Raw genomic sequence first — 17,959 nt, forward strand, 5'->3', positions numbered from 1 at the left:
AAATTAAACGTATAACCTAAATTTGGACTATTTGTATAATTAATGGCTAATGAGCACTGGGAAAGGGTGGGTGGAGGGGAAGGAAGTATGGCTTATAAAAAAGCTTTCTTGGCATTTCAAGATGTGGATGACAAAGTAAGACCAAATTGATAGTGTTGGGCCTTGTTCACATGAACAATTACCTCGCGATCTTTAAAAATAGAGTAGCATGGTGTTTCAAAAAATCCTTAATAAACACCTCTTTGATCAAGAAAATGAAAGTGAGTGTAGCTCATTTAGTTCAAAGGAAAAAGACTTGTTTAGGGAGACATTGGATACCTTTATTTTCAAAAGAATAAGTTTTTGTTATTAAAATACTTATAATGTGATAAAGTCTCTCCTGCGCGCCCCCCCCCCCCAATTCAATGCCAATGTCTTTGAGTCTATGATCCTAACTGGTCATGTAAAACACAAGACTATTAATTACCCTGTTTCCATCATTATAAATGTCATAGGAGTAGCATGTCTGCCTATGGGTACCAACACGTTCATGATGAAACGAACCACTGAGCTCAGTGTCAGTATATGACTTAAGACAACAATCTCTTCATGTTTTATGAACCTCTAAGCTAACTCAGTATATTATTTAAGATAACAATCTCTTCATAATTTACAATAAAATAAATGAAAGTTTTTATTTCATGTAATTCCATACACAAGCAGATTTTATCTCGAAAGACTCTTTTTTTTTTCTTTTTAGTAAGAAAGCTTTCCCTTAGGATAAGAATTCTGTAATCATGTTACTCAAGTAATATAGTGACGGAAAGAAGACAGTTTTCAATCTTCCTCTCTCTCAGCTGAATGTCGAAAGTTTTCTGGTTAGCTAGCAGCCCATATATTGTTGGGGAGAAGTGGGATATTTATCACTGGGCTGCAGTGAAAAAATGAAATCACCTCTGCTGAGGACACTGATATACTTGTTCACTTCTGTTAATATCCACTGATACTGGTCTGAAAGTGGAAATCTTTTACATAAAGACCTGGGAATCTCTCACTCATATCTTAGGTATTTCCCTGGGCTGGCAGCCCTTAATCTGCGAAGAAAAGTAAAATAAAGGTTACAGCATAGTTCATAAAATTATTTTGATGAATGAGTTTGTTCGCAGTGGATTCACATAATTAGAGACATTACATGTCATTTTACATTATTAAAAATATGTGAGTGCAGCTTTCTTGCAGTTTGGGCCTAGTTATAAGTTTTCTAACTAGGACCTCATTAAAGTTTCTCTTTAGCCAGATATTCTAATACAAGCTTTTTTGAACTCACCCACAGATTGTATTAATTTGTAGAGACCTATATTTGGCTTTTCCTCAGATTTATTCCATGTGCAGTGGACTTCAGCAGCAGATTTTTTATAGCTCTGCTAATGTGATGCAATGTTTTGAGAAAGTTTAGAGCATTTAGAGTAAACCACTGTCATCTAAGCCAGAATAAAGGAAAGGAATCTCTACGGGGTGAAGCTGCCTTATCCCAGTTCTAAGAGCCAGTCAAAGAGACTCAGGGTCCCATCCTTCCGTTCCTCATGCATTTTGCAGTATTGGACAACTGCATGAAAGATATCGCCCACTTTCCAGGACTTCTGATGAACCAGCCGCACGACATCTAGAAACTAAAATAAAACAGAGTTAAGATTCACGTATCACAGAGGGTCCTCGAAGTCATCTTATTCACTCGTCCAAAGTCAAGGCTATGTATGAATATCACTCATGTCAGGAGACTGTTTTCCAGGACAGTAGCCTATTTCCTTTTGGACATTTCAGATTATTACAGACTTCCTTCAACTGAACTGAGATTTCCTTTACACCAGTTGTCATTCACTAATTGCATGGGACTAGATGGAATGATATCAATTCTTCTTTCAAGAGTCAGTGTTTTGGTTGTTCAGTGTTTCCTCAGGTCTGCTTTCCTCTGTGTTAGACCCTCTGTAATGAGACTGTATAACATGGTTCCCAGTCCCTTCTATTTCTGTCACAAACTATTTCTCAATCAAATAAATCAGGTGCTAAACTTTTAGGTAGGGCCACCTATTCGTTTCCTATTCCATCATCTTGAGTGGCATCCCCTCCCCCTCCATGGTAAGATCAAGTTAGAAAGGCTGGCTTTCCATAGCAACAGGAACAGGAAAGATTGAAGAAACACCCTCATTTTGTCACCTGGTTATTGTTGCCAGCTGGATCATAAAATAGAAAGTTGTGGACTGCAAGTGATTTGCAGGCTTGGAGGGGAGGGAAGATGGGGAAATCATGATAGATCCTTCTCTTCATGGAAGTGTATGGTGAAGTCCAGTGTGAAGGTCTCTCCAACTCCTTAGTCAGATATGTTTTAAGGAAAGTAACAATTAATAAGAACCAGAAACTGCAGAAAGTATTTTAACACATGTAACCTCATTCAATTCTGTCACAACCCTGTGAAGTGAGCATTTAAAGATGAAAACATTGTGGGCTGGAGAGATGAAACACTGGCAGTAGGAATCCAGTGCTCTCACTACCCCAGAGCCCTTCTGCATTTTGATGCCAGGAGAACATAGAACTGATATTTATTTGGAGCACTGGGAGAAAGAATAGGCTGGGAATTTGGTATCATTTTACAAGGAAGAAAGCAATATTTGTTAAAAAGATGATGATTGTGGTTTGGTTACTATTTCTTCAGTGTTTCCTTCTAGGATTTTTTTACTCTGCTCTTTCTGCATTTGCTCAGACTTAAGAGATGTCAGAAACTGGAATGCTTATTTCTTTACAGTTTGAATTTGCTAATTCATTTCAATTACTGAGAAATTGTCTCATAGAGATCCTCTATTAACTCGCTGTATGTTTCTTCTCCCAACTCTGATGGCACTGACCCTGCACAGTTACAGAAATCAGTACTTCATTTTTGCGCTCACCTGCCTTATATTGGCTTAATCAAAATAAAGCGATTTTCTAGGCTGGAAAATGAAATACTTAACTCTTACTATCTGGAAACATAAATGTTGTCTTTAAGAGTTTTAGGATGTATGGGCCGAGCCCATGGCGCACTCGGTAGCGTGCTGCGCTGGGAGCGCGGCGACGCTCCCGCCGCGGGTTCGGATCCTATATGGGAATGACTGGTGCACTCACTGGCTGAGTGCCGGAAGAGTTTTAGGATGTAGTGAAAAGGACGACAGATGGGAGGCGGATGGCAACCATATTAAACATAATACTCTCCCAGGGGAAGGACAACACCTCAGCCATCTTTTCATATTTTGTGCTTGCACTTAGTAGGTACTCAATGAAAATCTGCTGAATGACAGAAGGGACAGAAGACCAAATGAGAGTCAAGTGCATTCCAAGTTCTGTAGGACACTATTTGGACTATGGATAGGCATCTGGTATCACTGAGTGATATTCCACCAAATATTCATTCTTGAGTTTTAGGTACTAATGTATTTGCCCACATATACTTTAAAAATAAGCACGTGTATCTTGGGGCTGCTTGCTCAGTAATTTTCTACTGATAGCATGTTGCACAAAAATGGTTGGAGGTTATGGACTTGGGATAAGGCTGAACAGTCCTGAAGTGGAATAGTGCTAGTTAGCAAGGAGCAAAGTAAAAGCTGGTCATGGGGCACATCTCTTATCACGTGGCTAAAAGTGGGCATGTTCATCATGGGGGTGAGATACCTGGAACCTCTTCACCGCTTGCTACAACAACAATTTGGGGTCAGCTTACTCCACTCCATCAGTCTTAGCGTTAGAATTTCAGAGAAACTCTCAGTTGCCTGGGACTACTCCACAACCTGCCTACTTTCTGTCTGTCTGATTCCTGACTTTTTAAAAACAGAGTGCACACTCTTTAGCGCTTTGCTTATAATGCAAATACCCCAAGGAAGGGGAACATTCCAGGCAGCTATTAGTAATTTATGGAGATACATAAAAATATTGTTGTGAGCTGTACCTCATATTTCTGTGTATGTGAAAGATCTAAGTTATGTTTTTGATCAAACAAAAGGGGTGAAAACGTGAGGCTTTGGAAAAGCATCCTGAATAGACAAAAGGGGAGAAAGACTGGAATGTCTTAGCATGATTCATCTAAGCAGCTTTTTCCAGCTCTTACAGGAAGTCTAGACAGTAGATATTCCTGGTGCAGAAGGCTTGAACATCAAGTTTCTGAGTTCTCCCTGAGAGGGACTCATGGTCTTTAATTTCTCTCTCGAGATTTCCCTAACGGGTCACCAGTGGCCTCGGGCCAGAGCTCTACGTTGAGGATGGCTCCTCTCCCTTAACATGTGTGTCTTCGAAAGATGCAGTCAATGTAAACAAAAAATTAGCCTCAGCTCCTTTCTATTTTCTTTCTGTAAACTCTGGCTCACTGGGCCACGACTTTACCCTCAGCTTTTATCTCTGAGTCACTGCCTGTGGGAGGAAGAATCAAATCTCTGGAGCAGATGCCAATGTTTGCTAAATCCTTTCCTGAAGGCTTACTTCTCCTGGACCTTTCTGGAAGCTCAACATCAGCTTCCTTTCATCTATTTTGGGCCTGTGAAGGGGGGTCTCTCACTGTGGCCAGGAGCATATAGGATGTCAAAATCCCCACCAGCTAGCCCACAATGACAGTAGTTTGTGGGATGGTCACAAGCTAGAATCTTATCTCATGATTTCTAAGTCCAGGCTGATATCCCAATAAAGTGGCATTTAAACATGATCTGACCTCACTAAATATAGCATGGACTCAGGCTGTGATAACTTAATTTCCAACATCAAGACCTTGAAACATCTGTGCTGCTGATGAGCAGGAAGGTCTCATGCTTTCCTTTTTCCTTCATATAGAAAAATTAGATAAGAATGAAATACCACTGTGAAGAAGCCACAAAAGGACATTTCCAGATCATTATTATAGGCTTTTAAAACCATATTACATTTAGCAGCTGGACCAGCGCTTTCATGTGCCTGTGAATGCTGTCACCTTGGTATTTTCATAATCAGCTTTAGTATGTCAGAGATCTGGGTTTTTCTTTCCACTGCACTGAAAAATAAAAATAAAAAATTTTCATTTCCTTCCATTTCACAATCGGTAGTAATTAGGTCTCCTTCTGATAGATCATAGTTGGCATTTCTTTGAGCAAATGTTTTGTCTTAGGAAACCAGGAAAATTTATATTCTGTGACAGTATATTATTCGTAGATTCATTTATTTGTAGACAGTTTATTATTCATAGACTCATTCGTGACTCACGTAGCAGATGAGTTTTATATTCTCAAATGCAACTAATAAATTAGATGAATTGTTAATGAAATTGTATGGTGAAATCTGTGACAATTATTGCAAGCTATGTGGTTGTTTGGAAACATTCAGTGTAGATTTCTGGAAGCAGATACCTTCTTTAGCTCCAACGCAGAGAGTTGATCCCCATATTGCTCCTGCAATTATGGACCATAGAGCCATGATTCTCAGTGTTAACCACGCTCAGAAATCCCGAGGAGATTCTGATCTAATTGGTCAGAGCATCGGGTTTTGTAAAAGCTCCCCAGGTGATTCTAACCAAAATTTGAGAATTCTGCCTAAAGGATTCAGTTCAAGACAATTTCTTATGTTTATACGTGAAGAACCTAAGGAACTCATTCTTCCTAATTTCCCCTTCCTTTTGATGTGTTTCTTTGAAACCGATGCTTTAACAGTAGGTTTTCTTTTGTAACGTTAGCAGTCAGTACTGTCAACATTTTCTGTCTTGTTCTCCATGCTCCACTTCACTTGTGGAATGGGATATGAAGTCAGAGGGGAGCCCACTTCTCTTCTGACCCCACTTTCTCAGGAAGGGAAGTATATTTCCCTTTCCTCTCTCTGAGCATTTCTTTCTATGCACTGCTTCCAAGAACAGGACGTAACTCTCAGTCCAGGCTTAACAATGAGAAAAGCAGTGATTTACTACGAGAGGCCAGTCATTGTCCTTCCCCAGCTCACAGAAGCTCATGGAATTTAAACAGAAGAGAAAGAGCCAGAGAACAATATATTTTGGATCTGAAAATCAGGACAATTAGCTACTTGTGTGTCTATGTCTATTTTTCTTTTTCTTTTTGTGTTAACCAATTGTTTTCATATTTTTTTCTTCTTTTCTTTTTTTTTTTTTTTGCTTTGAATTAATTACATAACTTTGATGTCAAGGTTTATAAATCGTTTTAGATTACTGGGTGTTATGACTAGCAGCAACTTTTCCTCTGAAATTTAGCACGCTTTAAGGCCAACTCAAATTCTGCCACTCCTTTAGGATATTTCTTCCGAAAGGGGGGTCTCAAACTTTAGTGTTTGTCAGAATCACTCCACTTGAGGGAAGTTGTTAACCTGGGCCCTACTCCCAGAAAGTGATCGGGTTCCAGAAGGGACCAGAAGTCTGAATTGTGAAAAAGTGTCCCAGATGTTTCTGTTTTATACCCATTTGGCTCATAGGCATGGTTTGATAAAAATTGTTTTCTGTGTGTTTCTCCTCTTCTGTCTAGAATAATTTCCCATCAAATCTCAAGGTTGCCTCTCTCAGTTTATGTTTTTCTTACCTTGAGTCCGTCTTAAGCTGGAATGTAAATTCCAGTAGGGTAAGAAATTTTGTATCTTTTGTTCACTGTATCTCCAGAGCCTAGACAGTGCCTGGCATGTTGTAGATGCTCAATAGATGTTTGGTGATTGTTCTCAATGTACAACTTTCAAATGCACTTAGCATTTTAATGATTAGACAAAGCACAAATGAAAGAGAAAGCTAGAAAATAAAAGTACCATTTGTCACGAGAAGATTGCCAGAACATTGGGTACTCAGAATATTGGGAATTTGCCTTTTTAATTGAACTAAGACTGAAAGTAGTTCTAAGCTGTCTTTAAGGGCCCTCCAACTCCAAGGTTAAGTTCATAGGCAGTAGTGGCAGAGATGAACTGCCTCAGTGTTAATTCATGATATCTTTCTTCTGGGTAGCACATGCCTCTATTTCACAAGGCAGGAAAGCTAGTAAGTTGGAAACACCATTGCAAGTTGATTACATTAATTTGTCCAAAAAAGTTTAGGATTCACACAAATAGGGTCTCAGGGTATTCATTAGTGAATGGCATTAAATACCCAAATGACAATGGAAAGATTACATTTTTTAAACTTAACAGAGATGTTTCTTTAACCTTCCCTAAACTGACAGGAGCTGATGTGACACCACTGCTCTCTTATGACTTAGCCTTCATGAGAAGACATTCTCTCTTTTCCACACCACTTGAAAATGGCCATTTAACTACTGGGCTAATTAAGAAAAACAACCAAAGTCAGGTCCCCCAAAGCACTATTGATAAAAGAAAGGATGTCAAAATTTTGCTTAAGGTTTTTCTTTATTTAACCAATTTAGTCACAGACAATACACAGTGACCATTTATGGAAAAGCCACTATGTGCAGAGAGCCTTCACTGACTCTGGAAAAAAAAAATTGGAAGATTTAGTCCCTAAAATTACACTACTTAGAAATAAAGACCTTGAGCTGATGCTAGCTAGTTGAATGAGTGAAATACCATTTAATGTCTTTCTTGATAATACTAGTGGAATGTTTATTTTCTCAGAAAAAATGGTTATGTGTAAAGACAGGCATTCTCTTTGAGAATTAAAAATCAGGTCAGAATAAAAATTATCAAGTCAGGGCATGATTTACATAATCAAGGCATTCATGACACACCCCTTATCCTTGCACCTACTGTGGATTTATGAGACATATATTCACATAAAATTATTGTTTCTTCAAAAATTGTATATACATCTATTTCATTAAAATGCCATCTGAAAATGTACCAGGTAATGATCTTATTCAGGGAGCTGCTGGAGATGAAGCTGGAAATCAATACGTCTTTCATTTTTCCATGAACCTGGGAATGTAGTCCTGAGAATGTCCTTCTCCCCTCCCTATGGCAGAGGGCTTTGGGACAATGTACGTCATGGGGGTGGGGTCAGATGTGATTATGCTGTTTCCCTCCATGATTTGCACTGGACAGGCTGGGTGATAATGTTGGAGGAGAATATATCAAATAGTGAACCACTCATCATTTTGCAAACAAAGGCAAGACAGCTATAGGAGTGTACCTAGATTCAGTTGGTGTCAAACATCGGCAGGCCTAAGCATGAAAAGAAGTATAAATTACTAGTTGGAAACTAGAGGTTGAAGTGGGAAAGGGTATGGAAAATGAGTTAGGTCTCCTTCTCGATTTTTCCAGTAGCCAATTGCATTGACTGGTGATGCAAAGATGGGGAAGCTGTTCTAATTGCCATGAGCATGGGCAAGAAGATAAAAAACGTTTCATTTCAGACTGCTAGATTTTGATACTGAGAATTGAAGTGCAATTGCACATTTAAAAAATTCCAGATCGTAACCCCAAGGTCACTTAACTTGAGAGAGAGAGACATTTTTTTTTTTTTTAATTTTATTTTGTCGATATACATTGTGGCTGATTCTTGCTCCCCATCACCAAAACCTCCCTCCCTTCTCCCTCCCCCCCCCCCAACAATGTCCTTTCTGTTTGCTTGCCGTATCAACTTCAAGTAATTGTGGTTGTTATATCTTCTCCCCCCCCCCCCCGGTTTTGTGTGTGTGTGTGTGTGTGTGTGTGTGTGTGTGTGAATTTATATATTAATTTTTAGCTCCCACCAATAAGTGAGAACATGTGGTATTTCTCTTTCTGTGCCTGACTTGTTTCACTTAATATAATTCAGAGAAAGACATTTTAAATAAAGAATTATTGAGAAATATTTTGCAGAGAAAGCAGGGTTTGGGGATTAGGCTCAGCTATTGCTACATGAGGAATCTCTCACATATTGGCCTCTCTGAGTCCTGATTTGCTGATTAGTAAAAAAAAAAAAAAAGGGAACAATAATATCCATTCTGCTCTTCTAACAGGGCCATTAAAAAACAAGCATAATGAAGTCCGCGGAGGCATTCTGTGATGACGACATGAAAAAAATGCATGGTGGCTGTGATAGACACCATCGTAAAACAGTTCCCAAGATTTTCCACCCCAATCCCTGGGACCTTGAATAGGATATCATGTCCTTATTATGCTACCTTACATAGAAAAAGGGATTTATCAGTTAATGTTGAGTTAATCAAAAAAGAGACTATAAGGTGAACCTAATCTAACATAAACACTTTAAGAGCAGAATTCTCTCTGGCTGGTGGCAGAAGATTGACAGTATGAGAACACAAGGACACGCATGACAAGGAATGTGGGCAGCCACCAGAAGCTGAGGGTAACCCTGGGCTGACAGCCAGCTAGGAAATAGGGACCTCAGTCCTATAGCCAAAAGGAACTGAATTAGAACCACAACCGGACGAGCTTGGATGCTTATTCTTCCCTGGAACTTCCAGATAAGAGCCCAATAAGGCCGACACCTTAATTTTTGCATTGTAAGACCTGAGCGGAGATCATCGTCAAACTCTCCTGAACTTCTGAACTGCAGAGCTGCGTGCTGGTTTAAGCTGGTAAGTTGGTGGCAGTTTGTTACACAGCAATAGAAAATTAATACAGCAACATTGTTGTTAATTTGAAATCCTTTAAAAAAATCATAGTTTTAAATTATGGAAAATTGAGCTTGAAGACACTGGTAGATGGATTCATGTCTTAATCTAAATAGTTGAGTTTCTACCATAGTTAATGGTAGATCTTAGAGATACTGAATTAGAGTGATAATTGCTATTAATTTTGATGTTGGCCAAGAATCTATGCCCCAGCTTTATATTTCTGGTAGGTGGAGGATGATAAATGCAAAGCTGTCTGGTAGGGAATTAAAAGTGCCGCCTCTTTGACATCATGCCACAGCCTATTTTAAATATCAGTGCAGCCTCACTTTGGTTTCTGTTATATATCAGGTCCTTTTCTTCTATTTTTTATTTAAATGGGTGTTATGAGGTTGTTGGTTCCAGAGCAAGGACCCACCAAAAAATAAAACTCTTTGAAAAAGTTCCCAGCTCCTCAACTTACTTTTCTCATTGCCACCAACTTGCCAAGACAAACTGAGGTCAAAGCAACAGTGATCATGGTTATATTTACACAGGTGGAAACTTTCAAAATCCTAGCCACCATTCTGAGGTCAAGAAAGGACATGATCAAACAATTGAAATTCAAACGGATTAACTGGGCATTGACTGAGTTTCCAGGGTTGATAAAAATGGAAAGCTTTATGGATATCCTACCCAAACATGGAACATAGTACCTTTTCAATTCTGTTTTCTTGAGATTTCTTGAAGTAGATGGTGGGAATCCCAAGTTCAGAGGCAGCTATCCACTGCAGAGTGGCTCGAAGCTCGGCATCGGGACACTCTGGCTCCAGGTCAAAGTTGATCACCAGCAGGCTCCTCTGGTGGCTGGTTGTTCCCACCGGGAGTCCAGAGGCACGTGCTGAACACAGACACAACCACAGCCTTACTTTGCTTTCCAGAGGGAGATCCTAAGCAATTGTGTGTCAGAATTATAGGAATATGACTTACCCTCTATGTTTTCTGACTGTCCTTTAAGAATCTCCTTTTCTTCTACTAATTCACTTTGGGAGAAAACAACAGTTTATGGTTGGTAACATTTAAGAAGAGTAAGCTGTAAATGGAAGATGAGGTGATGGGTCTTATTGATCTAGAAGCTTCTTAAGTTCATTCTAGATGCATCGTTTTCATAGAGCGAAGTAATGCTGGGGAAATACCAGTGTGGCTATTATGTAAGATTACTGGGTCTGCCATAAATGTCCCCATCTACCAATAAAACAAAAAAAGGTGAGATAACCTGAATGATTTTAGTGAGGATAATTGGTGTGGGAAACTGAGAGATGCATCCCCCTTCTCTTCAACCTCTAGTTCAAAAACCTTCACAGGTTGGAACTGTCAAGGAGAGATTTTGTAAGTAACTAGTTCTGATTTTGGGGATTTATCCTTCTGCATTTTGCTTGTCATTGAATGGGCCTTATGTTTTTATCTTGTCACAATGTTTTTTTTCTACATTATGACAGCAACATAAGCTTGGATTTTAATATGGGAATTTTTTTTTTACATGCGTATGGTTCTTTGATGTGAAATAAGAGAAAGGACAAGTGATGAACTGCAGAACTTAAATTGTACAGCAAAATATCTCAATCAACTGAATATTTTTCTTTCTTCTTATTGGGAGGAACTGTAGTTGGCTGGGGGTGGTTTAGAACTAGGTACTCACAACCAAACTATTTCATTGGATATGGTGATATTTAATATCAGAGGTGTTTTCTTATGGTGTGTACTTATTACAGAGCCCTGAACATAGTGGGAGGACTCAGTAAAAGCTTCCAAAGTAAGAGCATATGGCCCACAAGCTGAAAGCAAGGGACCATCTTGGGAAGCCCATGGTTGTCCTATATCTTTGTCATGTCTAGAAATGAGCACAGGGGCTCATAGAAATGTGTCTTTTGATGATAAAGGATTCTCTCCTATTCTCTGTTCCTGCTAAGATCTGGCTGATAATTCCATTGGATTCCTGATATTCCTGATATGGTCATTTTTTCATTCACTCCTAATTATTCGTGGAAATGCCATTTTCCCCAAGGGCCTAGATTCTCTGCTACATCTCTATGTGAGGGACCAAAAGATATGACAAATGCTATGTCGAGTTTCCATTATGGAGCTGCAGGATGCTGACTACAGGAAATGATGCTCTCGGCTTTCCCTGAATACAGGCTCACACTGCAGAGAGACAGAAACAATAGCTAAACAAATGCTTTCTGAAAAAGAAAAATAGATTTACTTCAAAGTAGTTTTGTTTGTTTTGTTTTTTGGTTCCCCTTTAAACACAAAACAAACCAAAAACCAAGACAATGTGTACGTTCCTCTCTGCTTGGGAACAGTGGCCACGTGAAGCAACAAAGGAACCGCTGCCACCTTCAGTCACTGAGGGATACACCCGATTAAACGGTGAAATGAAAGTGCGTTAGCTACAGATAGTGATAAGGAAATAGGCAGGGAGCAACATTAGTCCTATACTTACTTTTCACTTTTCTGAAACTTCAAAAATCTCCAAGTAATAAATCTAAGTTATAATGGTCAAAAATATATTTCAATTCATTTAATTCTCTAGAGTAATTGCACAGTCTAGAAGCAGTCCTGACTTCATGTTGCCCTCCCTTCCTATACTGTGTTTTGTGTGGTACATATTATGCTTGTCCAAGTGCTTTTTTTCCTGTGGTTGTTTAGAAGTCTCCCTAGTGTGGGAAGCAGAGTTGCTGGGGGGGCAGGGAATGACACGTCTCCGTCATGGAAACCACTTGGCATTAGACATATTTAGTAGTGATAACCCCAGGTGTCTACAAGTAAAGGAAAAGCCGTTCACTATTGACGTGAGTATCCTCTATAGTGAAGACTATTGAATAGACTTCCTTGGTTGTCATGGTAAAATTTAAATGGATTTTTGCTTCCATGTATCCAAATAGGTAAAATCACATCCACTTCTGATTATATTGATAGGCTTTACCTGAAATGATTATTCCACAGGGGCAGATTTGAAACCCAGAAGGTGGTGGTAGGGTGGATCCCTACTCTAAGCCTGAATTCTTGCTCCAGTGACACAGAACCACGGCAGTACAGACATGATGAAATCAGTGGCTGGGCACAGCCTGGATGGTCAAAATGGATTGCCAAATGGAATTGGAGTAGTGGTCTCACAATCACTGTGTCTCAGAGGCTACTTACTTAATCATGGGAGAAGATGGCATGCTTTCCTGATAAATGTCCAGGTCCATAATGCCAAGACTGCTAGTGGCACTACTGTTGCCATTGCTGACAAAGCAAAAGTTTACATATTAATGCCTGTCTCCACCACCTGGCCACACTGCCAACACGATGTCCTATTGTTGTAAGCGATCCTTTCTTTGGTCCCCAGAAGAATATTGCTTTGTGTCTAGGACTCCTAAATTGATATTTATTTCTTACCAAATTAGGGGAAAACACAAGACATAAGCCTATCAAGGTCAAGCAAATAATCTTAATTTCTAATTTTTGAAGTCAGGTCATACATGATGGATCACACCAAGTGGGTAACAATCAGCATGCCTCTTTTCTTTCTTATTCTAGCTACAGTGAGAATATTTATTTATCAGCAGGAGACTTCCTGCTGCTGGATGGGTCTGCAGAGATGAAGATACTTCTGAAAATGCTGGCTGGGGGAGGTACCGGAATGCTTATCGGCCTGCTCCTTGGATTTTGATAGAAACCAGTGGACTCATGATCTCTCTCTGACATTTAGGGGATTTTTTCTCAGGGACATCCCATAGGATTTCATAGGATGTGCGCCCGGTTTATTGTATTCCTATGGTACTATAGAATTTACAAGTATAAAGTTGGGCAACGTCAGAGTTTTGTTGCTCCTTTGTCTTATGATCTTTCAGAAGCAGCAGCACCTGATACCTCATATATCGTAGAGAAGAAGGATCCCATATTGCATCATTTCCATAGGAAGCATAATCAACATATGGTCTAGTTACTAGCCTGGAACTTACTCACTGAAACACAGCAGAGTTGAGCCAATTTTTAGGTTCTGTCTGTACTTGTGAAATGAAATGTATCCAATTTACCAAACTCACTGAGCCTCCTCATACATTCTCTGTTTCCCAGTGATGTCTCTTCCAAGCAAGGATGTCAAAGGGTGAGTGTTTGTGTGTCATATAACAGGACTTCCCATGAGAATATTAGGAGTAACCAACTGGACTCCCTCAATTTTAAATTCTTGTCTTAGGTTTCAGGTGGGGCACTGAATATAGTCACAGATTGAAACCTGATGACTCAGAAACACACTGGAGGTAATTAACCCCATAAATTTCCACTGTTAAGTCCAAAGATCCAAGTTCTCTCTGCTTTTTGCCTCTATCCTGTAACATTTCCCACTAGTTTTTGGAATTTGTCACCAATTGTTTAACATTGTGAAATGTTCCTAACTCTAAACAGACTGAACTGCTGAAAATAAAACTTTCTTAGAGCTATACACATATGCAGATGCTTTTGAATCCTATTTTCCAATTGACCTTTTTGGAAAATCTGTGGATTTGATGGTCCAGTATCAAACAAAACTTTGGGCAGAATCACAGAGATTCTTTTAGAGGTTCCATCTCATAGAAGAAAAGTTTTTAGTTTACGTCTCCTGATTGGCTCGATTTCTTCCAAATCTGATCTCTCCTAAGCTCCTCTCTGGCTTTCTCAGAGGAACGCTACAAAGGACATGGGAGATAAAGTAGGGGAACTGAACAACACAACACTGTGGGGAAGCACTTGCCTCGAGTAAACCCAGCCTGTGCTGTATCTGAAATACAAATGAACCAAAAAGAAATATGAAACACACCAGGTATAGTAGTGGTTCTCACTGAAAATTTCACAGTTGTCATCACTGAATGCACTAGCTGGGGCTTGCAGGGAAGGGAGCACAGCTAACCTTGACCAAGGTCGTTTAAGCCATAATTGGATATTAAGATACCTCAGCACAAATCATGACAGGCAAGGACCTTGACCTACCGGAACTTTCCTTTTTGCTTTCTCTCTCTCTCTCTCTGAGAGGCCCTTTGCTGAGAACCATTAAAATGCATTTTGAAATCTGTGTTGAGACCAGTTTCCCTGGGAAGCCAAGAAAAGAGCAGGTACCTCATGGATCGCCCACTGAGCTGCAGAAAGCTACTTGTATCATCCGGGTTGTCCTCCTCGTGGGCAAGCTGGGACCAGCTGCCTGTGCTCTCTTCGCTGCTGCTGGGAGGGCTGGGAAACTCATCTGGAGCCCTGGCTTCTGTGGGGACTTCAGCCTCTGGTACATCTTTGTCATCAAGGCTGTCACTGTAGACAGCAAAATGTTATTACCAAGAGGGGGGAACGACAAAAGGGGACTTTTCATGGAGACCACGCTGGCTGCTCTGCTGAGCCTGGATGAGCAGGACGTCATTGCACTCAGGTTGAGTCTTTCTCTAGTCTGATCCTTCTGCTTGTGCCCTAGGTCCCGTTTTGCCTATTCAGAATTACTCCTCATCAACTTTCCCATCTCTTTAATGATCTCTTGCTACTGACTTCCTCCATTCATTGAAAAAACAAGTTGAAGCACCTTGACCTGCATACGTAAGAATTACCGAGCGATGACATTGTTTAAAATGAAGATGCACAAAGCATTCTCCCCGGAGATTATAATTCAGTGGTTCTGGAGGGAGGCCCAGAAATCTGTTTTTCAATCAACTGCCTCTGGTGATTCTTATGCAAGTGATCTGTGGAACATGCTGGGAGAAAAATACCCACTCCGGATTTGGCTTTACCAAGTCATTTTGCCTACAACTGTCTCTTTCTCTGAATGTATTTTGCACTTGTCGTTACCTTTTACCCTATCCCCTCCCTCTGAAACCCCTGATCTGTATCAGCACCACTTTTCTGGATTAGAGCCTTTTTAGATCAAGTAGCTCTTCTGAACATTTAACACTTGGTCTGACAGGCCTTTCTCCTCGAAGGCTCTCTGCTCTGACCTTCTGTGAATTTTTGCTTCTCTGGCCAGTCCTTGCCTGGCGACTGATTCTCTGTTTCTCCTTTAAGTGTGACTATAGCCAATCTGATTGATTCACTGCCTTCCTTTCCACAGTCTGTTCCTGAGCAATCTCATCTACTCTCCTGTCTATGAAAACAGCTTCCGAATATGGACCCCAGCCAGGACTCCTCTTTGGGATTCTAGGGCTCTCTTTTCAGCTAGTCTTCTGAAAGTCTCCAATCTGTCTTATTAACATCTCATAATCACTGTATCTAAAACGAATTCTAATTGCCCTCCCACCCTCTTCCTGTGTTTCCTATTTCCTCTGAACTTTCTGAGTGTCTGGGCTTAAAATCTTGCAGTCTTCTGATTTCTCCCTTTTTGCCCTTTATGTTCTATCAGTTACTTTGGTCTTTTCGTTTCCATCTCTAAAGTATCTCTCACGCATTTGCTCATTCCTGCCTTTGCGCTCATGAAATCATCTTAATTTAGGTTCTTTTAAATTGCTGGAATTTTAGATTTGGAAGGAACCTCATGGATTTTCTGCAGAGGAAGACGCAGAAGCTCAGTGAGGTAGAATGATTTATCCAAGGTTGTAGCATTAGACTTTGAGTTTTGAGGCCTGTGGGCCTTGCAATGCTCCTTGCTTGAACTGTGTTGCACCAGCCTTCTAATAGTAGTACCCCAACTATTCCTCCACTTTCAAAACCTTCATTACTAGCTGCCAGATCAATGTTCCTAAAGCATGCCATTGGTCACTCTTACCAAAGAACCTTTAGAAACTTCCAGAAATGAAAGTCTGTCTTTCCTGGCCTTCCCCTGTCTATCTAGCTTTATCTGCCTCTACCCTAGTCACTGCTTAGCAATCAAAAATATCTGTTGTTTCTCAAACATGCCAGCGATTTCTTGTCTCTTGGCCTTTGCCTAGTTGCTTCCTCTGACCAAGTGCTGGAAAACAGTGTTTTGAGCACTGTCTCTGCTGTCCAACAGCTACAGATACCAGTTCTACTACCTGTCACCTGTCCAATTTTGATAAGTTCATAAAGCACTCTAAAAAAATATAATTTCCACTTCACATGAGTTTTTGGAAGAAGTCAATTGGAAAATAAAAAGTTTTCAATGTGTGCAGATTAGTGCCCAGAATATAAGTATCCAATAAGTGTGAATTATCATTCTTTTTTAGTAAATTATCTAATTTATTAAGAATCATAAATCTAAGGATACCCTGTTCTGATCTTTGCTTCTATCACCTCTCAAGGCTCAGCCGAGATGCGCCTACCTCCTTGATGCCTTCCTTAATCTCCCCAGCTGGGGCTCTCTCTCTCTCTTTTGAATGGTCTAAGCAATTTATGTTTTTCTTTCTTTTTGGTGGCACATAATGCTTCCTAATTTGCACTCTAGTGTATATAGTTATCTGTGCATATACGACACATTATTAGGAATTTATATTTTTTCTTATACATTAGGAGCAGAGCTATCGGTACATCAACTATTCTTTAGATGAATATGTTATTGTTAAGAGTGTCTAGTTTTGTAATTAGATCCATACCCTCAATTTAGATAGCTCTACTGGTTAAGTCTGAAACTGTGAAAGATCTGAGATTTTGCACTTCTTGCAAGCTAACAGCATTCTGAATAACTATGGTATTGAGGTGTGGCAGTTTCTAGCATGCTCTGCTGCTGACATTTGGTGAAAGCAGGTCCTTAATAAGCTTGATTTTCCATTGGTTTGCCTACCACAGTAATATACAAACACACACACATGTGTACAAACACGAGCACTCTCAATTAAGGATCAGGCCATTTACTTACTCATAGAGCTGCTTACATCAGTTCCCCATGCCCCAATTTCCTACTGTCCACTACACATGCATGAGATTTGTGACGTAGGAGAAGAATCTCAAAATATGAAGCCAGAGCTTATACAGGAGCTGCTGGAACATCTGTTCCTTCTCTCCTCCAGGGTGAGAGAGAAAGGCAGAGAGAGAGAAGGAGAAAGAAAAGAGGGGAGAGAAAAGATGGGAGAAGGGAGAGGGGAGACAGGCTGGGGAGAGAGAGAGAGAGGCCTTTGCTCTGCATTATAAACAGATTCGGATCTTTTGCTGAGAGGAGAGAATGATCTCTATTTCACCACCCCAGAATATAAACACATGGCTCAAGGGGTATAAGTCTCTGTATCTCTCTAGAAGCCTTGTTTTTAGGGTTAATATTCATTTGCCCTTTAATCCAGGTGCTGGTGTTCTTTGCTCAGAAAACCCTGAGAGTACTGAAATGTGAATATATTCATGGAAACTTGTCTCCTGACACTACCTACAACGTCATCAGAAACTAACAATATAGAAGGGAATGACATTTAATGACTGCAAACAAAAAGCAAGAGCATATTTCTCAGTTGACAGTAGAAAATATAGTAACTTGGTGTGATGGATACCAGAATGCTTTTCTCCACTGTACACTGACTATA

General features: G+C 40.0%; 1 protein-coding gene across 1 annotated transcript in view; it reads right to left on the reverse strand.

Annotated features, from left to right (window-relative positions):
* Positions 1-1,505: 1,505 nt before the first annotated feature.
* The window catches only part of SPHKAP (SPHK1 interactor, AKAP domain containing), a 176,812-nt gene continuing 160,358 nt past the window's right edge, over positions 1,506-17,959 (reverse strand). Inside the window, exons 8-12 of the mRNA XM_063086703.1 lie at positions 14,640-14,825; positions 12,702-12,788; positions 10,488-10,540; positions 10,214-10,398; positions 1,506-1,649 (exon numbers count right to left, since the gene is read on the reverse strand). Of these exons, the coding sequence (XP_062942773.1) occupies positions 1,506-1,649; positions 10,214-10,398; positions 10,488-10,540; positions 12,702-12,788; positions 14,640-14,825 (655 nt within the window). The remainder of the gene's footprint in view (positions 1,650-10,213; positions 10,399-10,487; positions 10,541-12,701; positions 12,789-14,639; positions 14,826-17,959) is intronic.

The sequence above is a fragment of the Cynocephalus volans genome, chromosome 1 (genome assembly GCF_027409185.1).
Source record: "Cynocephalus volans isolate mCynVol1 chromosome 1, mCynVol1.pri, whole genome shotgun sequence".
Taxonomy (NCBI): Eukaryota; Metazoa; Chordata; class Mammalia; order Dermoptera; family Cynocephalidae; genus Cynocephalus; species Cynocephalus volans.